Consider the following 20,475-nt stretch of genomic DNA (forward strand, 5'->3'; position numbering starts at 1 on the left):
CTTTACTGCAATCTCTAAACATAAATTGTGAAGATTTCATAGACCCTTATCACTTCCCCAATCAATACCCTTGTGATTTCCTATGCCTGTCTTTACTTTAATCTCTTAATCCCATCAACTTCCTAAGCTGGGTAGGATGTATGTCGCCTCAGGACCCTGTGATGACTGCGTTAACTGCACAAATTGTAGAGCATGTGTGTTTGAACAATATGAAATCTGGGCATCTTGAAAAAGAACAGGATAACAGCAATGTTCAGGGAACAAGAGAGATAACCTTAAACTCTGACTGCCAGTGAGCCGGGCAGAACAGAGTCATATTTTTCTTCTTTCAAAAGCAAATGGGAGAAATATCGCTGAATTCTTTTTCTCAGTAAGGAACATCCCTGAGAAAGAGAATGTGTCCCTGAGGGTAGGCCTCTGAAATGGCCCCTTTGGGGGCAGATGTCTTTTATGGTTGCAGCTGTAGGGATGAAATAAGCCCCAGTCTCCCGTAGCGCTCCCAGGCTTATTAGGACGAGGAAATTCCCACCTAATAAATTTTGGTCAGACTGGTTGTCTGCTCTAAAACCCTGTCTCCTGATAAGATGTTATCAATGACAATGCGTGCCCGTAACTTCATTAGCAATTTTAATTTCACCCCGGTCCTGTCGTCCTGTGATCTTGCCCTGCCTCCATTTACCTTGTGATATCTTATTACCTTGTGAAGCATGTGATCTCTGTGGCCCACACCCTGTTCGTACACTCCCTCCCCTTTTGAAAATCACTAATAAAAACTTGCTGATTTTATGGCTCAGAGGGCATCATGGAACCTGCCGACATGTGATGTCTCCCCCAGACACCCGGCTTTAGAATTTCTCTCTTTTGTACTCTGTCCCTTTATTTCTCAGACCGGCCGACACTTAGGTAAACTAGAAAAGAACCTACATGAAATATCGGGGGTGAATTTTGCCCGATACCTCCCTTTCCACAGATGGAGAGAGTCTGGGCCCAGAGGATTCACACATCTGGTTAAAGCAGAACTGAAAGATAACCTATCTCGCCTGATTATGCTCAGCCTTCTTCAGTCTGTTTCACACTCACCCTCCCTACTTAAATGTCTTTCTCTTTTCCTGCCATAAAGCTTTACATCTGCTTTTAAAGAAGCAGTATTTCACAATTAGCCTAAACAAGACCATCACTGCTAAGAACTAATAACAGGACAGTACTCTGAAAAGCCCCTCTTCCTTTTTAAGCTCTGATTACCGCAAGTGACAGGCTTGTAAGAATGTGATAAGCTGGGTTTTCTATTGCCAGCTCAACCACCCCAGGTGTGATTAGGTTTACTGATGCTGTTATTACTAGTAATTAGCTTTTATGTGTTTTTTTCCTTCTGGCAACACCCAGTTCCTAGAAGTTTCGCAAGCATTTCTCACATATGCAAAGGTGAATGAAGGGGTAAACATCACCATCTGTTCTGTATTTTACTCCCCAGCAGGTATTTTTTTCCCCTTTTCTTTTCCCCTTTATGGTATATTATAGGGGAAACAGTTGGCCAATCGTCCAGCCAGAGTCACAGACACACTTTATGGACTTTGTCCAGTTTCCAGATTTAAATAAGAAAGAAAAAGAAACCGGTGTGATTCCATCCTGTGCAGCTGTTCTCTGGACCGGTAATACTTTATCACCACCCACCTCCTCTCCCATCTAAGTGTGTGCCACCACCCTATGGAAGATTCGATGGACATGTACTTAAGCCTCCTAAGGCCCAGAACTATCTTTTCAGTTGTGAACTAAAGGCAACAAAGGTTGTCACTTTAAGGTGGATAATGATACAAATGAGCGCCAGTTATCTTTAAGAACCACCAGTTTAGGGGCTGGTGCAAAGGATGAATTGGACGTTGTTGAAGCAGAGATAATGAATAATGAAGGCAGTCCAATGAAGGTAACACTGGCAACTTTGAAAACATCTGTACAGCCAACAGTTTCCCTTGGGGGCTTTGAAATAACACCACCCATGGTCTTACCATTGAAATATGTTTCAGGGCCAGTGCATATGAGTGGACAACACCTAGTAGCTGTGCAGGAAGCTGCAGAGTCAGAAGGCAAAGAGGATGAGGATGGGAAACTCTTAAGTATATCTGGAAATCGATCTGCCCCTGCAGGTGGTAGCAAGCTTCCACAGAGAAAAGTAAAACGTGCTGCTGACAAAGGATGATGATGATGAAGAAGGTGATAATGAGGATGATTTTGCTGAAGAGGAAACTGAAGAAAAATCTTCAGTGAAGAAATCTACAGGAGGTATTTCAACCCAAAATGCAAAACAACAAAACCAGAATGGAAAAGACTCAAAACCATCAACACAAGATTAAAAGGTCAAGAATCCTTCAAAGCACGAGAAAAAACTTTTAAAACACCAAAAGGACCTAGCTCTGTAGAAGACATTAAAGCAAAAATGCAAGCAAGAATAAAGGTGGTTTTCTTCCCAAAGTGGAGGCCAAGTTCATCAATTTTGTGAAGAATTGCTTCCGGGTGACTGATTAGGAGGCTATTCGAGATCTCTGGCAGTGGAGGAAGCCTCTTTAAGACTAGTTTAAACACGTTGCTAAAATTTTTCATCTTACTTCATTTGTGTAACAGTTGATATCTGGCTGTCCTTTTTATAATGCAGAGTGAGAACTTTCTCTACCATGTTTGAGAAATGTCTGGACTCCATTGCCAAGAATGTGTTGTCTGAAATGCCTGTTTAGTATTTAAAGATAGAACTCTGCCCTTTGCTTGGCTTCAAGTATGTGTGAAATGTCACGATGGGACATAGTAGTAGCGATGGTCAGACACGGAAATGGTGAGAAGACAAAATAATATGTGGAATAAACCCAGTATTTGAAGAAAAAAGAAAAGATGTAGCTAATGTTTATTTCAGTGAGATTGGTGTTTAGGAAGGAACAGTTTGACACAGAAGGACTGGTGACAGGGAAGAGCACAAAACCTTTTCTGGTACCAGTGGTCAGGGTATTCATAGTGATGGTTTCCTCTGCCCAGATGCTCTGGCCCCAGGCCTGGCAGGGTGGCCCTGAGCTGCCTAGCATGAGCTCCATTTGCTGAGACAGGCCTTGCCTGATCCCCAGTCTCCATCATCTTACTCTCTTGTATTATCGTCATGTGACTGCATGTGAATTTACCTTGTTCGTCTAATGTTTTAGACCGTTCATCTTTTTTTGTTTTGTTTTGTTTTTGAGATACAGTTTCACTCTTGTCACCCAGGCTGGAGTGCAACGGCACGATCTTGGCCACTGCAACCTCTGCCTCCCAGATTCAAGGATTCTACTGCCTCAGCCCCCTGAGTAGCTGGGATTACAGGCATGCGCCACCATGCCCAGCAAATTTTTGTATTTTTAGTAGAGATGGGGTTTCACCATGTTGGCCAGGCTGGTCTCAAACTCCTGACTTCAGGTGATCCGCCTGCTTTGGCCTCCCACAGTGCTGGGATTACAGGTGTGAGTCACCATGCCTGGTCTAGACTGTTTATCTTTAACCCCACCTAGAATGTGGACCCCATGAGAGCCAGGACCTCGTTTATCTTGTTCCTTGTTGTATAGCAGTGCCTGGAAGAAGGCTTGTCATGAGTTGAGTAGACATTTTCATTTCACCAATAGTTTATAAGTTTTTTGCTCACCTAGAGCTATTAATCTCTGGGTTACCTCACTGTCCCTTTTGTGCTGTCACAGTCCTTCCAACCCAGTGTAAGCAGTTCATTCTATTAACTTTGTTTGAAATACCCAGAGTGGTTTCCGTTTTCATGACTCGACCTTGTCAAAGGGTGATGAGACCAACACTCAATATCTGGGGTGAGTGGGAAGTAAATTTATTGCTTATTATTGAAAGGGAGAGCTTTGTTAGGCACATTCTCTCTGAGCAGAACTTTCTGTTAATATTATTAAATAAGGCTCTGGGGAAGCATGGGTTTCAGGGATAGGAGGACATTTAGAGACATAAGTGTGTTAATATCTGTAGAAGCACTCTCTGAGACTTGTTGATTGGCACTCAGAGGCATGTTTATTGAAATGAGTCCATCCTGCCTGGTCGACTTGTAGAAGTGAGGATTGACACTGACTGGTTGGCTTGCAAAAGCAGTCACTGGGACAAGTTGTTGATCAATAGAACAGGTTTAAAATCAGTTTTGGTGACTTCTTGTTACCATGGTTATATAACAATCAGTCTTTCTAGATTACTGAACATGTACTTTGTTTTTGTGTTCAACCCTGACTGATAGACCTACTTAGTCTAGGTTTGGACACTAGATCTTTTTCAAACTATGCCCCTTATTAACTTTGTGACATTTCTTGAATAAATCACTTAACTTTACTAAACTCCTCATTCATCAGATAGGGCTAATGCTGCCTACCTCTCAGGTTATTCTGAGATTAAATATTATAATGATTGTGAACACTGTAAATTATAAAACATTCTGAAAGCATAAAACACATTTGAAATCCTCTTAAAATTTGACAATATGCCAAAATGGTGTGTAAACTCTAAAGCACTATATAATTATGAATATTTATATTATCTTTTTAGTATTTAGTATTGTTTTAGTGCTTATATTATTATCATGCCCTGGTCTTTAATTCTCAGCTGAAGTGTTTTTTTTCCTCCAAGAAAGCATCCTTAACTACTCAAGTCTTTATTGATCTTCTTTTTTTCTGGGTTTTGATATTTATCATATTTACTGAAAAAATTAGCCCTTATACTTATTCTATCTTGATTATTCACTGTAATTTGTGGTTGTTGATCTTACCTCCCAACCCAGATTTTAGCTTACTTTAGGCAAGAATTTTGTCTTTGTTAACATCAATAAATATCAGAGCTGCAGAGCTCATGAGACCAAGGTCAATAAGTAATAGCGCACGTACTCCTGCTCCATTGTGAACCTATAGAGACGTAGCTATGTTATTGAAGAGTGTTGTCTTCCTAAGTCCACACATTGCCTTAGGATGATTTCCGTCATAGCACTCCAGGCAGCCACTATAAGTTCAGTGGTATTATACCTGAGATAAAACCTACCGGCTATGGTGGATCTATGCTAATCTTCTCATTTTCCGAAAGAGGAAATTAAGACCCAAAGAGGAAGTGATTTACTCATGGAGCACAAAGTCAGAATGAGAACTCATGTCTCCTATTCCTTGTCATCACTCTTTCTTCAACATCATGCCACATGCTGCTTGTCAATATCCCCAAGGTGCCTGACACAGTGGCTGAGGTCATACTGAGTGCTCAAACACCTGTGGCTGTCTTAGGGCTGAGTTTACTCAGGTATTTGGAAAGCAGAGCGTTTCCACAATACTGTTGACATTGTAATTTAATATTGTTGGGTCTGCCTCGGTGGCAGCTTAATTCATGATTGTGAATTATACATTAATCACATTCATAATGAAAATTCAATGTAAAAAGCATAAGTCTAAAATATATTTGCATGAAATTAGTTTATTCTCCTCTCAGTAATTTAAGACTGAGTTTGATGCATCTGAGTGAAATTTTCCTCTCAGTTCTCTCTCCTGGCACTTAACTGGGCACCTAACGAACCAATTATTAAAGGCAGTATGTTTTTTAAACCCTAATACCAATAGCATTTTTGCTGTTTGGAGATGGTTGTTGTGAACTAAATCTCAATGTCTCGAGAAAGGGAGTCTGCTCAGTAAAAGTCCAGACCACGAAATTCCTTCAGATAGAGTCCCTAATATGCATTAGTCCATAGCAATAATAGCTGTTACTTACCACTGTAACCAAGCCATCCTCACTCTCTTTGACTTCCTACGTTAACTCTGGGAAAATAGTGGGTATTGTGACTTCTACAGACAGGTTCAGGCCTGTGAAATTTAGAATTGTATCCCTTACTCCCACAAGTCCTTTCTTACCCCATTTCATTTCGTAAAAGAAAATGTGACCAATCAGGAAAGCCAATTTATGAATAACTCTAATAGTAACGTTCATAGGGGCCGTAGTAATGTTTATAGGGTTTGAGGCTGACATTTCATCTCCTAGAATTTATTCTAAGAAAAAATTCAGGCCGGGCACAGTGGCTGACACCTGTAATCCTAGCACTTTGGGAGGCTGAGGTGGGCGGATCTTCTGAGCTCAGGAGTTCAAGACCAGCCTGGGCAACATGGTGAAACCCTGTCTCTACCGAAAATACAAAAAATTAGCCAGGCATTGTGGTGCACGCCTGTAATCCCAGCTACTCGGGAGGCTGAGGCATGAAAATCACTTGAATCCGGGAGGCAGAGGTTGCAATGAGCCGAGATCATGCCATTGCACTTCAACCTGGGCTACAGAGTGAGACTCTGTCTCAAAAAAAAAAAAAAAAAAAGAAAAGAAAAGAAAAGAAAAAACTCAAAAAAATGAAAAAAAAATTGGGAAAGTGACAAAACATTCAACAATAGGAAAATAATTAATCATTATATGTCTACCTCAAGGGCTGTGATACCAGACTAATAGCAGCATAAACAGCTATTACATTACAATCATAAATAAAAAATAGAAAAAATAGTATATATATGTATATTATTATTCGAACCATATAAATATAGATATGAGCGAAGACTGAAAGGTAGTTAACAAAGACAAAAATAATTTACATCAGAGTGGCAGGAGAATGGTGCCGTTTTGGTGGTGATCATTTTTAAACTGTTCTTTAGTAATGCAAAAAATTAGTAGTATACCAGTAGAGTTAGTATTACGGTATATGAAAGCAGAAAGAACAATAGTTTGGGAGTCAGAAAATGCTACTAACTGGTAACGTAAACCTGGAAAGTTATTTTGCTCTCTGATCTCATGTTTTTCATCTATAAAATGAGCAAGTTAGGCTGGGTGTGGTGGCTCACGCCTGTAATCCCAGCACTTTGGGAGGCCAAGGCAGGCAGATTACGAGGTCAGGAGACTGAGACCATCCTGGCCAACATGGTGAAACCCCATCTCTACTAAAATACAAAAAAAAGTAGCTAGGCATGGTGGTGCGCACCTGTAATCCCAGCTACTCGGAAGGCTGAGGCAGGGGAATTGCTTGAACCCGAGAGGTGGAGATTGCAGTGAGCCGAGATCATGCCAGTGCACTCCAGCCTGGGTGACAGGGCAAGACTCCATCTCAAAAAAAAAGGAGCAAGTTATTTCTAAGTTATGTAGTTTTAACTCATATCGTCTTTCATGGATTTACTTACTTCTTTAAGTTGTTGTTTGAAAGTGTTTGAAAATGTTTAAGGATGGCAAATATTTGTTAAATTTCAAGGTCTTGGTCCCAGGAAAGAAATTGGCGGTTTTCAGTTTTAAGCTTAGCGGAATGGGTTACATAAAACAAAAAGTAATACATCTGTCTTGTCTCAAAACTGGTCATTTTTTTTTAGCTTAAGAATTTGATTTACCCACTTTTCAGAAAAGCTCATACTTTTAACCTGCTACCGATTACATAATTAACCAGGCAGAAAAATGTCTTTGGAAGATGGAGAAATAGTATTATTCAAGGGCAATCTGATAGTATGAGTGAATAAATGGAAGTTTGACTGCCTTCTTCTAATTGTTGCAAGACACAGTGATATGTATATTTTTGTTTTATGTGCTAACAAGTCAGCAAATACAGATCCCCAGTAGTGGCAGTATGTTCATCAACAGAACCTTCCCTAAAGGTGCTGCTAGGAAGCTGTTGGGGACCTAAGAATCATTGTTTCCAGAACACATTTTACTTAGCTTGGCTCCAAAACTTAGTTCCTTTTCTAAGGCTGCCCTTCTCCCTTTCCTCTGCAGATGCAAGTCAAACCCACCTTTTGGGTATCTAAGGCCTAGCAGAGGCTTTGTGGTCACATCGACATGGGTCTAAATCATTGCCTTCCCCCTCACCAGCTGTGTGACCATGCTCTTCTCTGAGGATCATGATCTACCTATCAAGCCCTTCCTCACATAGCTGTGGCACAGAGATCTAATACTTAATGTCTTGGTATAGTGTCTGGAATTTGGTGAGTATTAAATAAATGTCGAGGCCAGGCGTGGTGGCTCATGCCTGTAATCCCAGCACTTTGGGAGGCTGAGGCGGGCAGATCGCCTGAAGTCAGGAGTTTGAGACCAGCCTGGCCAACATGGTGAAACCCCATCTCCACTAAAAATACAAAAATTAGCCAGGTGTGGTGGTGGGCACCTGTAATCCCAGCTGCTCGGGAGGCTGAGGCAGTAGAATCGCTTGAACCTGGGATGCCGAGGTTGCAGTGGGCCGAGATCGCACCACTGCACGCCAGCCTGGGTGACAGAGCGAGACTCCATCTCAAAAATCAATCAATCAATCAATCAATCAATCAATAAAAATAAATGTTGAGACATTTCTCATTTTCTGATTCCCTCTTTTAAGACTCCTTGTCTATAGTACTAATTGTAACACTTACTTTGGCACCACATATATTTCTCAAATGACTCATATAACTAGTCTACTATCTCTCTTTGCTATAAGATCCTGGCTGTAAGATCAGCATCCATTGTATATGCTAGAAGCTTGGAGAGAAATCTAGTAACATCATCTATTATGAAGCAAAAAGTAGAGCTAATATTTATTGAGTGGTTCTAAATATTAGCCACTGTGCTGAGGACTTCGAATGTATTATCTCCTTAAATCTTTACATAAATTTCACGTGGTAGGTAATATTTATTACTCTTCTTTACTAATGAAGAAATGGCATTTAGAAAGGCTAATTCATATGACCAAGAGACACAGTTAATAAATGACAGCTGAGATCTGTAACCCACATTCCTCTGCTTTTGAATTTAAACTCTGCTTAAGAAAGAATTTGTTATTGACAATGATGCTTGTAGAGTTGCTACAGAGTGCCCAAGGCCCACAATCCAACCCCAGATTTGTAGGTGGAGTGGTGCCTTTGACTCATGACTGTTAGAAACTGGCTCTGCAGCCGTATTCTAGCTCTGATGTCACTACATGGCTCATATTTCCGCTCCACCAACTGCAGGATAATAAAGAAAGGAAAGGAGGGATTCTCGGCTCCTTGACAAAAGTGAACTTTATCAATCTACCTAAAAGAAAAGCAAGAGAGTGTCTAAGCCCCATCTCTAGTCAGACTTTTCTCAGATTATGTACTTGTCATCTCCTTTAATTGACTCTCACAAAATTTGATCCTGATGTATGATAGATCTCTTTTGTCTGTATTGGTTTTTTTTTTGTTTGTTTTTCTTTTCTTTTTTTTTTTTTGGCAGAGTCTCGCTCTGTCACACAGGCTGGAGTGCAGTGGTGTGATCTTGGCTCACTGCTACCTCCGCCTCCTGGGTTCAAGTGATTTTCCTGCCTCAGCCTCCTGAGTAGCTGGGACTACAGACGCACACACGCCACAATGCCCGGGAAATTTTTGTGTTTTTAGTAGAGACAGGGTTTCACCATGTTGGCCAGACTGGTCTCAATCTCCTGACCTCGTGATCCATCCGCCTTGGCCTCCCAAAGTGCTGGGATTACAGATGTGAGGCACGACTCCTGGCCTATCTGTATTGGTTTTAAATGGCTAAATTAATGACTTTTGGAAAGAAACACAGTAACTCTTACTGAACGCTAAAGCTATGCAATCATCACTGAATATTTAAAAATCTTGATGTTCCAGGTTTCTTTAATGGACCCGCATATTTTCTGAATATCTTATACCAAGATAATGATGATTACATTACATCGAAATTCGAACGTACAGTTTCTATTGAATGCAGACCGCTTGCTTACCATTGTGAAGTCAAAAAATAGTTAAGTAGAACAATTTTAAGTTGGGGACCATCTGTATATATTTCCTTCAAAAGTTCCTTATTGTGCAAGTGTTGGTGAGGGTGTTGAGCAACCAGAACTCTTACACCTTGTTTGTAAGAAAGTAAAATGATACAACCACTTTGGAAAAGAGTGTGTCAGTTTCTTAGAAAGTTAAATATACAGCCACCATATAATGATCCAGCTGTTCCACTGTAGGTATTTACCCAAGAGAAATGAAATCATACATCCATGCAAAGTCTTGTACATGAATTTTTGTAGCAGTTTTATTCATAAAAGCTTGAAATTGGACTTAATCTAAATATCTATTAGGAAAATGGATACTGATTCTGGAAGTCTAACTTTCCGAATGGGGTCAGCCTCCCTTTAAGCTTATCTTATAATGAACTCCACCATATAAAGAGCTTGAAAGTTGTCATTCCCATTCTTACAATAAGAAAAAAAAGAATGAACAAACTAAAAATTCATAATTTTCCTTAGACCTATCAGAGATTTGATGTAGCAAGGCAAACCACCACCCTGAAGTCTGGAGCAACAGGCTGACATGGAGAGTCAAGCCAAGATCAGCTTACCTGGAGCAGAAGCTACTGGAGCCATAAACTGATGGGAATACTAAATGGTTATTTTGACAAGTTCCTGGAGGCTGAGTATGGACTAATGTGAGCATGAGATACTCCTGGGATCCACAGTCTTGGGGCTGGGGGAAGGGTGCTGCAGGTGGCACACTTTCATGGGTTATTCCCAGAAGCCCCACCAGGTTCTCATGGTGAAGAGCTAAGAGAAAACTTAGCAGTAATCATTTTGAAATACGCTCAAAGCATTTTTCCATAACAAAAATCTACTCTTCTTGAGAAAAGGACTTTACCAGAGTCTTATGGGCTTAGGAGAGGGGCAATTCCTCAACTTGAGCCCTGCTATCCTTCCCATCTCACCTGGAGAAAAAAGGCTAAGAAACATTTGTGAAGGTCTCAACCAAGGGACAATGGTCCACTAGTAGACTGAGATTTAATCATAGAGTTATAGACTGCTTTCCCTTCCCAACATTTACCACCATATCAACAGGGGTCAGGACATCAGTGGATAACAGCTGAAAGAGTTTCAAGGCAGATACTTTATGTAAGAAGGTGCTCTTAGGGATACTCAAGATAGCAGAGGAGATAAAAACATGGACATTAAGGGAAACTGGCCGCAGATACTTACAGCTATAGCAAAGAGCAACCACAGCATAACTCCTCCAGATAAACATAAAGCCTCACACTATTTACCTCGGTTCCTAGTATCTGATTATTCATGTCCAGCTTTCAATAAGGCACACTAGGAGACAAGATAAAAACAATCTGAAGAGACAAAGCAAGAGAACCAGACTCAGATATGACACAGGTTTTAGAACTGTCAGACCAGGAATTTAAAATAACTATAATTAATACGTTGAGGGCTAGAATGGGAAAAGCAGACAACATGCAAGAACATGTGGGCAATGTAAACAGAGAGAGGAAAACCTTAAAAACGAATCAAAAGGAAATGCTGAAAATTTAAAATGCCTTCATTAATAGATTGGGCATGGCCAAGGAAATAACCAATGAACTTGCAGACATGTCCATAGAAATTTCCCAAACTACAATGCAAAGAGAAAAAAAAAAAGAGCAGAATATCCAAGATTGTGTGATGATTCCAAAAGATGTAACATATGAGTGATTGAGAGGAAAAGAAAGAGAGAATGAAGCAAATGAAGTAAAAATGGATGAAAGTTTTTCCAAATGAATGACAGACACCAAAGAACAGGTAAATTAAATAAATTACAATGTGTTAAGGGAAAGGGAGGGAGGAATTGGGAATACCCTATTATAATATAGCTACCTGCCCATGAAGCAGTATAGTGCAGGGGCACCCAATCTTTTGACATGGGCCACATTAGAAGAAGAATTGTCTTGGGTCCCACATAAAATATACTAACAATAGCTGATGAGCTAAAAAAAATAAGCAAAAAAAAAATCTTATAATGTTTTAAGAAAGTTTACAGATTTGTGTTGGGCCGTATTCAAAGCCATCCTGGGCCGCGTGCCATCCACGGACTGCAGATTGAACAAGCTTGGTATAGCGTTAGTTGAAAGGGATTTAGATTACTTGCAAATGCATAATGCAAACACTAGGGCAACCATTAAAGAAATTTTAAAAAGAACTATGATTGATATGCTAAGAAAGAAGATAAAGTAAAATCCTATGAAATGTTCAATTAAAACCAGAGAAATCAGAAGAAGAGGAGAAGGGAAAAAAGAAACAAATAATGAGTGCAAGGAAAACAGTTACAAATAAAGGGATAAAATAATTGGGGTTTAGACATTCGACAGTCATCCATTCAGCAATATAAAGAATGAACTATTGATATAGGCAACAACATGGATATATCGCAATAACGCTGAGTGAAAGGAGCCAGATTCCCCCAAAAAGAATATATACTTAATTTTTCCATGTATATAAAATTCTAAAAAATTTGAACTAATCTACAGTAATAGAAAGCAGAATCAGTAGGGCCATGGAGAATTCTTAGCTAAGAATTCTATTATGGGCCTATAACGTCTATGACATTAATTTGATGGGATTTTGCTACGTGCATTTACAGAATAGTAAAACTTGGGTTTCAAAACACCATGGGCTGTCGTGCATCTGTTTTATCTGTGAACTCAAAAGCCTGGAGGCAGAACAGTGTCTTGCATGCCATGGTTAAACTAAGTGCTGGGGATGGCTATGGGGAGAACGTGAATTGTTGAGGTGTGTATAAAAGAAAATCAGATTCAAAGAAATTATCATCTGGGAATATTTGATCCAAACTGAAGCTAGTATTTTAGGTTAGAATACATTATCTTTGTAAAACCAGCTGACAATGCAGTGTTAAAATTTTGACTCAACTGGTGCTATTTAAACTGGCATATTCTGTTTATTGTGTAGGGCTTTTCTTCGAATATGTTCAAAGAAAAGATATTTAAACCACAAAGAGGCAAGATCATGCCATATCATTTATGGAGAAGATGTGAGTACTAAAGCTTGATGAGAAGAAACATGAGAAATATTAAAAGCAGTTTTCTGTAACCAACATGTTGTTGACACACACTCCCAACTTGATTATTACTGGAAAAAGTTTTCCTCTCTTTATTTAAATCTAAAATATTTTTAGCACCTTGTGCTCTCAGATAGGTGTATTAAATTACTTTGCAATGTGAATCTTCACTACAATCTAATATTAGCAAAGGTCTTCAAGAAAATAGGGTCCTGGCATTAGATTGACCTTTAGTTGAAATGGTCTAATATCTAATAATAGGGGTAGAGCCAATTGACAAAACACTTGAGGGATCCACTAGAGGGCAGTAAAGTCTAAATGAAATTTAAATTTGCCCCGGAAAGGCTAATGTTATCCCAAACATTTGTATTGCAAATAAGATTTCTTGAATGCAAACATTAGATTAGATTAGTGATGTACAGTGTTTCTCTTTTCCTGGAATTAGTAGTCAAAGGGCCATTAGATTGAAGAGCAAAATGAAAATCAAATTGGTTCTAGTCTCAGCTCTTTTTACTGATTGTGTGATTTGGGGCAACCTAAAATTTGCTTCTCTGGTCCACTCCTATGATATAGATTTCCACAAAATGATTATTTTTAAATATTTACTTATTTACTTGTTTATTTATTTATTTATTGAGACACTTTCGCTTTGTTGTCCAGGCTGGGGTGCAGTGGCATGATCTTGGCTCACTGCAACCTCCACCTCCTGGGTTCAAGCAATTCTCCTTCTTCAGCCTCCCGAGTAGCTGGGATTACAGGTGTGCACCACCACGTCCGAGTAATTGTTTTGCATTTTTAATAGAGACGGGGTTTCACTATGTTGGTCAGGCTGGTCTCAAACTCCTGACCTTGTGATCTGCCTGCCTCGGCCTCCCAAAGTGCTGGGATTACAGGCATGAGCCACTGCACCCAGCACAAAATGATTATTAAAGTTCTTTTCAACTCTAAAATTTTATGATTTTATCATTTATGATTCTATCTCAGCCCCTTTAAAACCTTTTTGATTAGACTCTTGGATTATTTGATCAACCATAACTTGCCATTAATGGAGATTCTGTTTGGAAATCACCACCACTATTTCATAAAAAATTTAGATCCCTCAAATGCACTGATTTACTTTCACGAAAAAAATCTACTTAATAAAATGACATGTATATACTCTAGTGACAATAGTTATTGCAACATCTTCTGGAATAAAAACTTGGGCTATTTAAACTATCAATGCCATTTTTTATTTTAAAAACAGAAAAATTAAAACCCACAATTATACGTAGCCAATTTGTTTTCACTCTCCATTTATTTTCCTTTTAAAATGCTACATTTGTGAACTCATTAGTAGTTACCCTACCAAAATTTCAAAATCATGAAGAAGGTTATACATAAAAAATGAAAGTTGGCTTGAGGGCCAAGGAAATATTGACTGATTAGATAGAAGAGCACATGATAGATCTGAATTACTGTATGTTGTCATTCATTTGGTCAACAACTGCAAGCTTCTGGATGTGGCTGATTTTGATAGAGTCATAGAATTCACAGTATTCTTCACATTTGTTCAAGGGTCATCATAAATACACATCACAATAACCCTAATTTGTGACTGAAACAGAAACTCTTTTCTTTTTTTCTTCGAATTTTGTATAATATTTATTTTATCAAACTCTTTTCTAAATAGCATTTTTAATGAACATGAATGGATAAAACTGTGAACAATTTTAATAAAAGCAGAAACTGGTCGGGCATGGTGGCTCACTCCTATAATCCCAGCACTTTAAGAAGCCAAGGTGGGATGATAGCTTGCGTCAGGAGGTAGAGGCTGCAGTGAGCTGTGATCGCACCACTGCACTCCAGCCTGGGTGACAGAGTGAGGCCTTGTTTCTAAAAGATAAAATGAAATAAAGCAGAAACCATTTCTGAATCCAGATTGATAATGGAGTCATATTTAACACCATCCTATATATTTAAATATTTTCAATTTTTTAACCCTCATTTAGGATGCATTTTCCTATTTGCATAAAAAAAAGAAAAAAAATGCCCTGCTGGCAGTGAATTCAAGGGATGAGGGAAAATCGTCCTCTAAAACAGTATTGTTAAATCTGGAATTATTATCAGAAGCCAGAGGTAAAACCATGCTATGTGTACACTCTCCACCGCCTGTTACAACAAGGCTGGCACCCATTTCTATGATTCTGAGGCCAGTTAGCTTCTTCCTCAGAGCTTTAGACCCATCAGCTCATCTCAATGCCTGAAGTTATTAGCATGAGATAATAAATTATTCATTTCAACCAATTTGCTTTTTCACCAAAAGCAGGATGAGGAATACAAGTAGATATGAACTTCAGAGTCAACAGTTTCAGAGAGAAATTGCACAATTCTCGCAACTTTAATAGCGGGCCCTTTAGACACTGTGGTATTACCTACATAAGAGTGATGAGTGAAATACTGATTGTCTAGGTTCAAATTCTGACTCTGCTCTTTATTCTGTGCTTCAATATCCTCATCTGCAAAATGGGCATAGCAGTGCCTCCTTTTGGGGATTAAAACATAAACAAATTAACACTTGTAAAACTATTTATTATTATTATTATTATTATTAATATTATTATTATTATTTGCAGACAGGGTGTCTCTCCGGTTGCCCAGGTTGGAGTGCAGTGGCACGATCTCGGCTCACTGCAGCCTTGAGCTCCCAGGCTCAGGTGATCCTTGCGCCTCAGTCCCAGAGTAGCTGGAACTACAGGTGCGTGCCACCACGTCCGGCTAAATTTTGTATTTTTTATGGAGACGCAGTCTTGCCATGTTGCCCAGCCTGGTCTCAAAGTCCTGGGCTCAAGCGATCTGCCTGCCTCGGCCTCCCAAAGTGCCAGGATTAGAGGCGTGAGCCGCCACACCTAGCCTATTATAACTATTATTTAAGCTTAGAACATTAAAATGGTTTCATTTTCTCCAATGCTTTTCCAGTAAGATATAGCTAGGAGTACAGACTGGAGTTGCAACTAATAACTCACTATTGATCTTGGAAAAGTCACTTCAGCCTCTATTGCCCTCATTTTCTTATCCGGGGTCTTAAACAAAATGCTTCAAAAGTAAATGCTCCGAGATGGTCTCGATGCATGTTGTGGAAAGCACCAATTTTAAAACGAGGTGATTGGAGCAAATAGATCGCCAAGACACTTTCTAGTTCTAACACTTCATGTGATTCATTATTTCCCAGGCGTGTGTGGTACATATGGTATGCAAATGGCTGTCTATATTGGGAAACACTGTAGAACTATTCCATTTGCTGAAAAGAATTCTGGAGGTATCTACGGAAAATATCATATCTTTTACTGGGATAGTTAATCTAGAATATCTCTGCCAGTGTTGGACTGAAACAGGCCTGATAACAACCAATACACGTTTATTTTGTACCACGCGGCTGTCAGTGTCCGGAGTCCCCCCGAGCAGAGCGCCGCGGGGAGGGCTGGGCCCTCAGAGCAGCAGGAGGGCGCCCAGGGACACCTCACCCTGGCCCAGCAGGCGGCCCCGCTCCCGGCCGCGGCCCTCGTCCCGGGCCTTGACTCGAACGGCCAGGCGGCGCACCTCGTCCTCCGAGAGGCCGTCGAAGCAGAAGTCCTGGTCAAAGGAGGCCTTGCGGCTGCGCCCCACCACAGCGCTGCATTGCCGACGCGGAGTGCCCGGCGGCCGCAGGACGAGGCTGAGGCGACAGCTGACGGCTCGGGGCCCGGGGGCGCCTCCGGCCGGGCTCTCGGCGCGGAGCAGCCGGAGGCGGAGGCGCCCGGTTCCCGGACAGTACTCGGCGGCCAAGCGCAGGGCGTCGCCAGCGCTGCCCAGAGCCACGGTGCCCTCGGCCTCCAGGCGCTCAGGAAACGGGACCCGGCACGACGGCGGGCTCGAGGAGGGGGCCCGGGCCGGGGACTGGGAGCCCACGCGGCGCTCCTCGTCCTCGTTCCCGCTGGAGACGGAGCGGAAGCGGGCCAGGCGGCGACTCCTCCCGGCCCGCAGGGCGCGGCTCAGCAGCCCGTCGGGGACACGCAGGAGGCGGCAGCCGCGAGGCCGCCGGGCGAGCGCGTCCTGGGGCGGGCGGGGACAGCCGGGGGCCGCGGGGGTGGCCGGGCCGGGAGCTCGCGGGACGCGCAGGGTCCCCAGGAGGGCGTCCGGGCCGCCGCCACCGCCGTAGGTGTGGGCCCGGGGCCGGGGCGCGGGCGGGCCACCGAGCAGGAGCGACTCCTTGCGGCGCGTGTGCGGGCTCTCGAGCAGCGCGCAGAAGCCGTAGGCGGTGCGCACACGGGGCAGGTGCGGCAGTGACAGCGCGGCCTGCGAGCGCGGATCCCAGTCCGTGCGGCCGGCGCCCTCGTCCGTCCCTGCTTCTTCGACCCAAGAATGCTGGAGTGCAGCCAAGGCCAGGCGGGGCATGAGCCGCGGCGGGATGCAGAACTCGGGGATGCGGTCCGGAGTGAGCACATTTGCGCACGCGGCGGTGGTGCGAGACTTGGCTCCGCGGGCCTGACCCGGGAGATGCCAGTCTCCGCTCCGCCGAAGGCACTCAGGACCCAAGCGGAGTCTCTCCAGGCACCACATCTGGCCACCCTCTGCTGGAGCTTGTCTACCTGCAACGCAGAAAGGCACAAGGATCGTCAGAGCGAGCCCCGCAAGGTGCAGTAATTCCTGTCCCTTTTCTCCTATTAATACTTTCGGGGTGTTTCTTCCTGCCTTTCCCGAAACAAGGCAAACTGCTCTTGCTTGCCGCTATTGCAAACTATTTTTCATGAGCGAAAAACAATTGTTTTTCTCTTGTTCTATCTCAACTCTGTTGTAATACACACTTCGGAGCTTTTTTAAATCCCTCTCCGCCCTCGCTGGCCTAAGGCAGAGACTCACAAAATGCTGGATTGTAACTTCAGTCGCTCTGTTCTTTGTGCCAACGATTGCCTTGCAATCGTTTCCTGACTCTTTGGACTATAGCAGTCTAGTCCTCAGCTAGAATTAAAATAATTGTTATTCCTTCCAGGGAACTGTGGCTTGTTCTCCCCTTGCAGAGGCAAAGAGCCTCAGACGAATCCCCCAGGGAATTAAGCATGCCGTTGGGTCCCTCCCAAAATACCTGGAGTCCTGCGTCAGATGGGTCTCTGCACCTTTCTGCCTGGGACACCGACCAGGAGAGGCGCTTAGCCGCTGGGAAATTCAAAGCGCGCGCGGCGGGGTTCAGCACCAGTGTTCAAGGACTGCCAGCCTGACTTTTATACCTGCCGCTGGGAGCGCTTGCCAGTGGGCCGAGCAGAGGGGCGCTGCCTGGTAACCTGACGCCAGGCCCTTCCCTTTCCTTCTGCCACGTGGCTGGATTTGCCGAGCAAGGTCTGGAGACCCAGTTCTTTCTGTCTCCGGCTTCGGGTGGAGGTGTTTTCCTCGGAAACCCCGAAGAAGTTTCTGTTTCCTCACATGCAAAATGGTATTAAGTCTCTACTATACCGCAGAGTCATTGTGAGGATCGATGGCCGTAAAGAACGTGAGCACGTAGAAGTACTCTACATTCACCATTAAAATGAAGACAAGTCCGGTTTGTCTTATTTTTTCCTAATACCCTTCCCCAAATCCAGCTTCCCAGTTGCCCAGCTTTCGAAGTTCTTTATTTGCTTTCCGGTTTTCAGTTCTGATTTTAGATGTTCTTTTCTGATTATAAACCCCTCTGGGTTAGGGGGAACATTTCATGTCTTGATCAGGGTGGAGTTACAGAGGTGTATCCATATGTAAAAAAAATCAACTAGTGTACACTTAAGATTAGAGTACTTTATTGTATGTTATACATCAATTTAAAAAATCACAATCTACTTCTTAAGCCATGTGTGCTGATTTTTTATCGGGAAAATGTACACTTGCATGCATCTGGAGAGTTGGAATCATCCTTTGGAGGCGCCCTGACTACATTTGGCCTTTCTAGGCTGTGCCCACCAGAGAGACCCTTTTCCTTCCTTTTGAAAACTAACCTGTGTTCATTTTGTAGGAGAGTTGCTTCCAGTTAGCTCAGGCTGAAAGAGATCTGAGGCATTTTGTTCAGCGTTCAGGCAGACATTTCTGCCTAAGATACTGCCTTGCAAATTATTCACTTATTTAAATAATGTTTAATGAATTAAATTGAATTCATGCAAAAATGATTTCAGGATAGGGCATTTGCATTGTTTCCAGGACACACAGGCACTGTGCTAGATGACTTACATAGTCTGTAGAACTGTCACAGAAACTCTGCATATTCAGATCATCCTTATTTTATAGATGAAAACTGAGTTTCAGAGGTCAAGTATCTTATCCAAGTCACATAATGATGGGAAATGGAGGAAATCATACCTACTAATGGGTATAAATGAGCTGTTTGGGGAAATAATAATGTAAAATATTTTGCACCATGTAACGTGGTAAGTGCTAAATACATAGAACTGATTATTAATAAAGATAGGAGGAAAGTTGTAAAGTATAGTGGTTAAGAAAATTGGGTCTGAAATCGGATCTACTGTTAATGCCAGAATGGTGGCTATGTGACCTTGAGCAAGTTACTTAACCTTTCTAAGCCACAGTATCAAATTTAAAATTCATAATAGTGTCAACCTATAGGGTTATCATGAGTATAAAGTAAGATAATATGAAGAGTTTAGCATAGGGCCTGACATACACAATGTCAGATATAATATTATTATTACAGAAGAGAGCAAATGCTCATTAGTTCATTCATTCAAAGCAATATGTACTAAATGTTTTCTAGGTTCCAGCCACCATGCTAGGCAAGTGGATACAGGTTGGCTGTACAAGATCATATCGGCTATGTAAATCCATAAATGATGGAATAAAATGATGAGGATAAACTATTTGAATTCCATCTGGGTGAGGCAGGCGTGAGAAGAGACTACCGAACATTATTTATTTATTTATTTATTTTTAAGACAGGGTCTCACTCTCTTGCCCAGGCTGGAGTGCAGTGGTACAATCTTGGCTCACTGCAACTTCTGCTTTCCAGGCTCAAGCAAATCCTCCAACCTCAGCCTCCCAAGTAGCTGAGACTACAGGCCTGAGCCACCAGGCCCGACTAACTTTTTTTTGTTTTTGGAGAGATGGAGTTTCAACATGTTGACCAGGCTGGTCTTGAACTCCTGGGCTCAAAGTGATCCGCCCACCTCAGCCTCCCAAAGTGCTAGGACTATAGGTGTGAGCCACTGTACCTGGCCTGAACATTACTTATATGTTTCTAGTAGGGGGCAGGATTGGTGGGTCTCTGGATTTACTGTGTCCTTGACTAGCTATGTCTTTTTTTTTTTTTTTTTTTTTTTTTTTGAGACAGGGGCTCACTCTGATGCCCAGGCTGGAGTGCAGTGGTGCAATCATGGGCACTTCAACCTCAACTTCCCAGGCTCAGGTGATTTTTCCATGTCACCCTCCTAGGTAGCTTGGACTACAGGCATGCACCACCACCTGGCTAATTTTTATATTTTTTATAGACATGGGATTTTGCCATGTTGCCCAGGCTGGTCTCAAACTCCTGGGCTCAAGAGATCCCCCAGCCTCGGCTTCCCAAAGTGTTGGGATTACAGGTGTGAGCCACTAAGCCCAGCCTACTTCTTTGTCTTGAAATCACCACTACTCTTTGCCAAAATTCTTGGGCCAGGGCTAA

At 42.1% G+C, this 20,475-nt stretch overlaps 1 protein-coding gene and 1 pseudogene across 1 annotated transcript; one reads left to right on the forward strand and one right to left on the reverse strand.

The window, feature by feature from the left end:
• The first annotated feature begins 1,704 nt into the window (after positions 1-1,704).
• Positions 1,705-2,562, forward strand: LOC116482101 (nucleophosmin-like; annotated as a pseudogene).
• Positions 2,563-14,100: 11,538 nt separating this feature from the next.
• On the reverse strand, positions 14,101-18,034 carry C2CD4A (C2 calcium dependent domain containing 4A). The gene is made up of 2 exons (XM_032175522.2): positions 17,923-18,034; positions 14,101-17,428 (listed from the first exon to the last, which is right to left on the reverse strand). The coding sequence occupies exon 2, from the start codon at positions 17,397-17,399 to the stop codon at positions 16,290-16,292; it is 1,110 nt and encodes a 369-aa protein (XP_032031413.1). The 5' UTR covers positions 17,400-17,428; positions 17,923-18,034; the 3' UTR covers positions 14,101-16,289.
• Positions 18,035-20,475: the final 2,441 nt, after the last annotated feature.

The sequence above is a fragment of the Hylobates moloch genome, unplaced genomic scaffold (assembly GCF_009828535.3).
Source record: "Hylobates moloch isolate HMO894 unplaced genomic scaffold, HMol_V3 SCAFFOLD_14, whole genome shotgun sequence".
Taxonomy (NCBI): domain Eukaryota; kingdom Metazoa; phylum Chordata; class Mammalia; order Primates; family Hylobatidae; genus Hylobates; species Hylobates moloch.

What these genes read in the sequence shown, in the direction of transcription:
- C2CD4A (XM_032175522.2), bottom strand. Translation starts at nt 17,399, where the DNA reads ATGTGGTGCCTGGAGAGACTCCGCTTGGGTCCTGAGTGCCTTCGGCGG.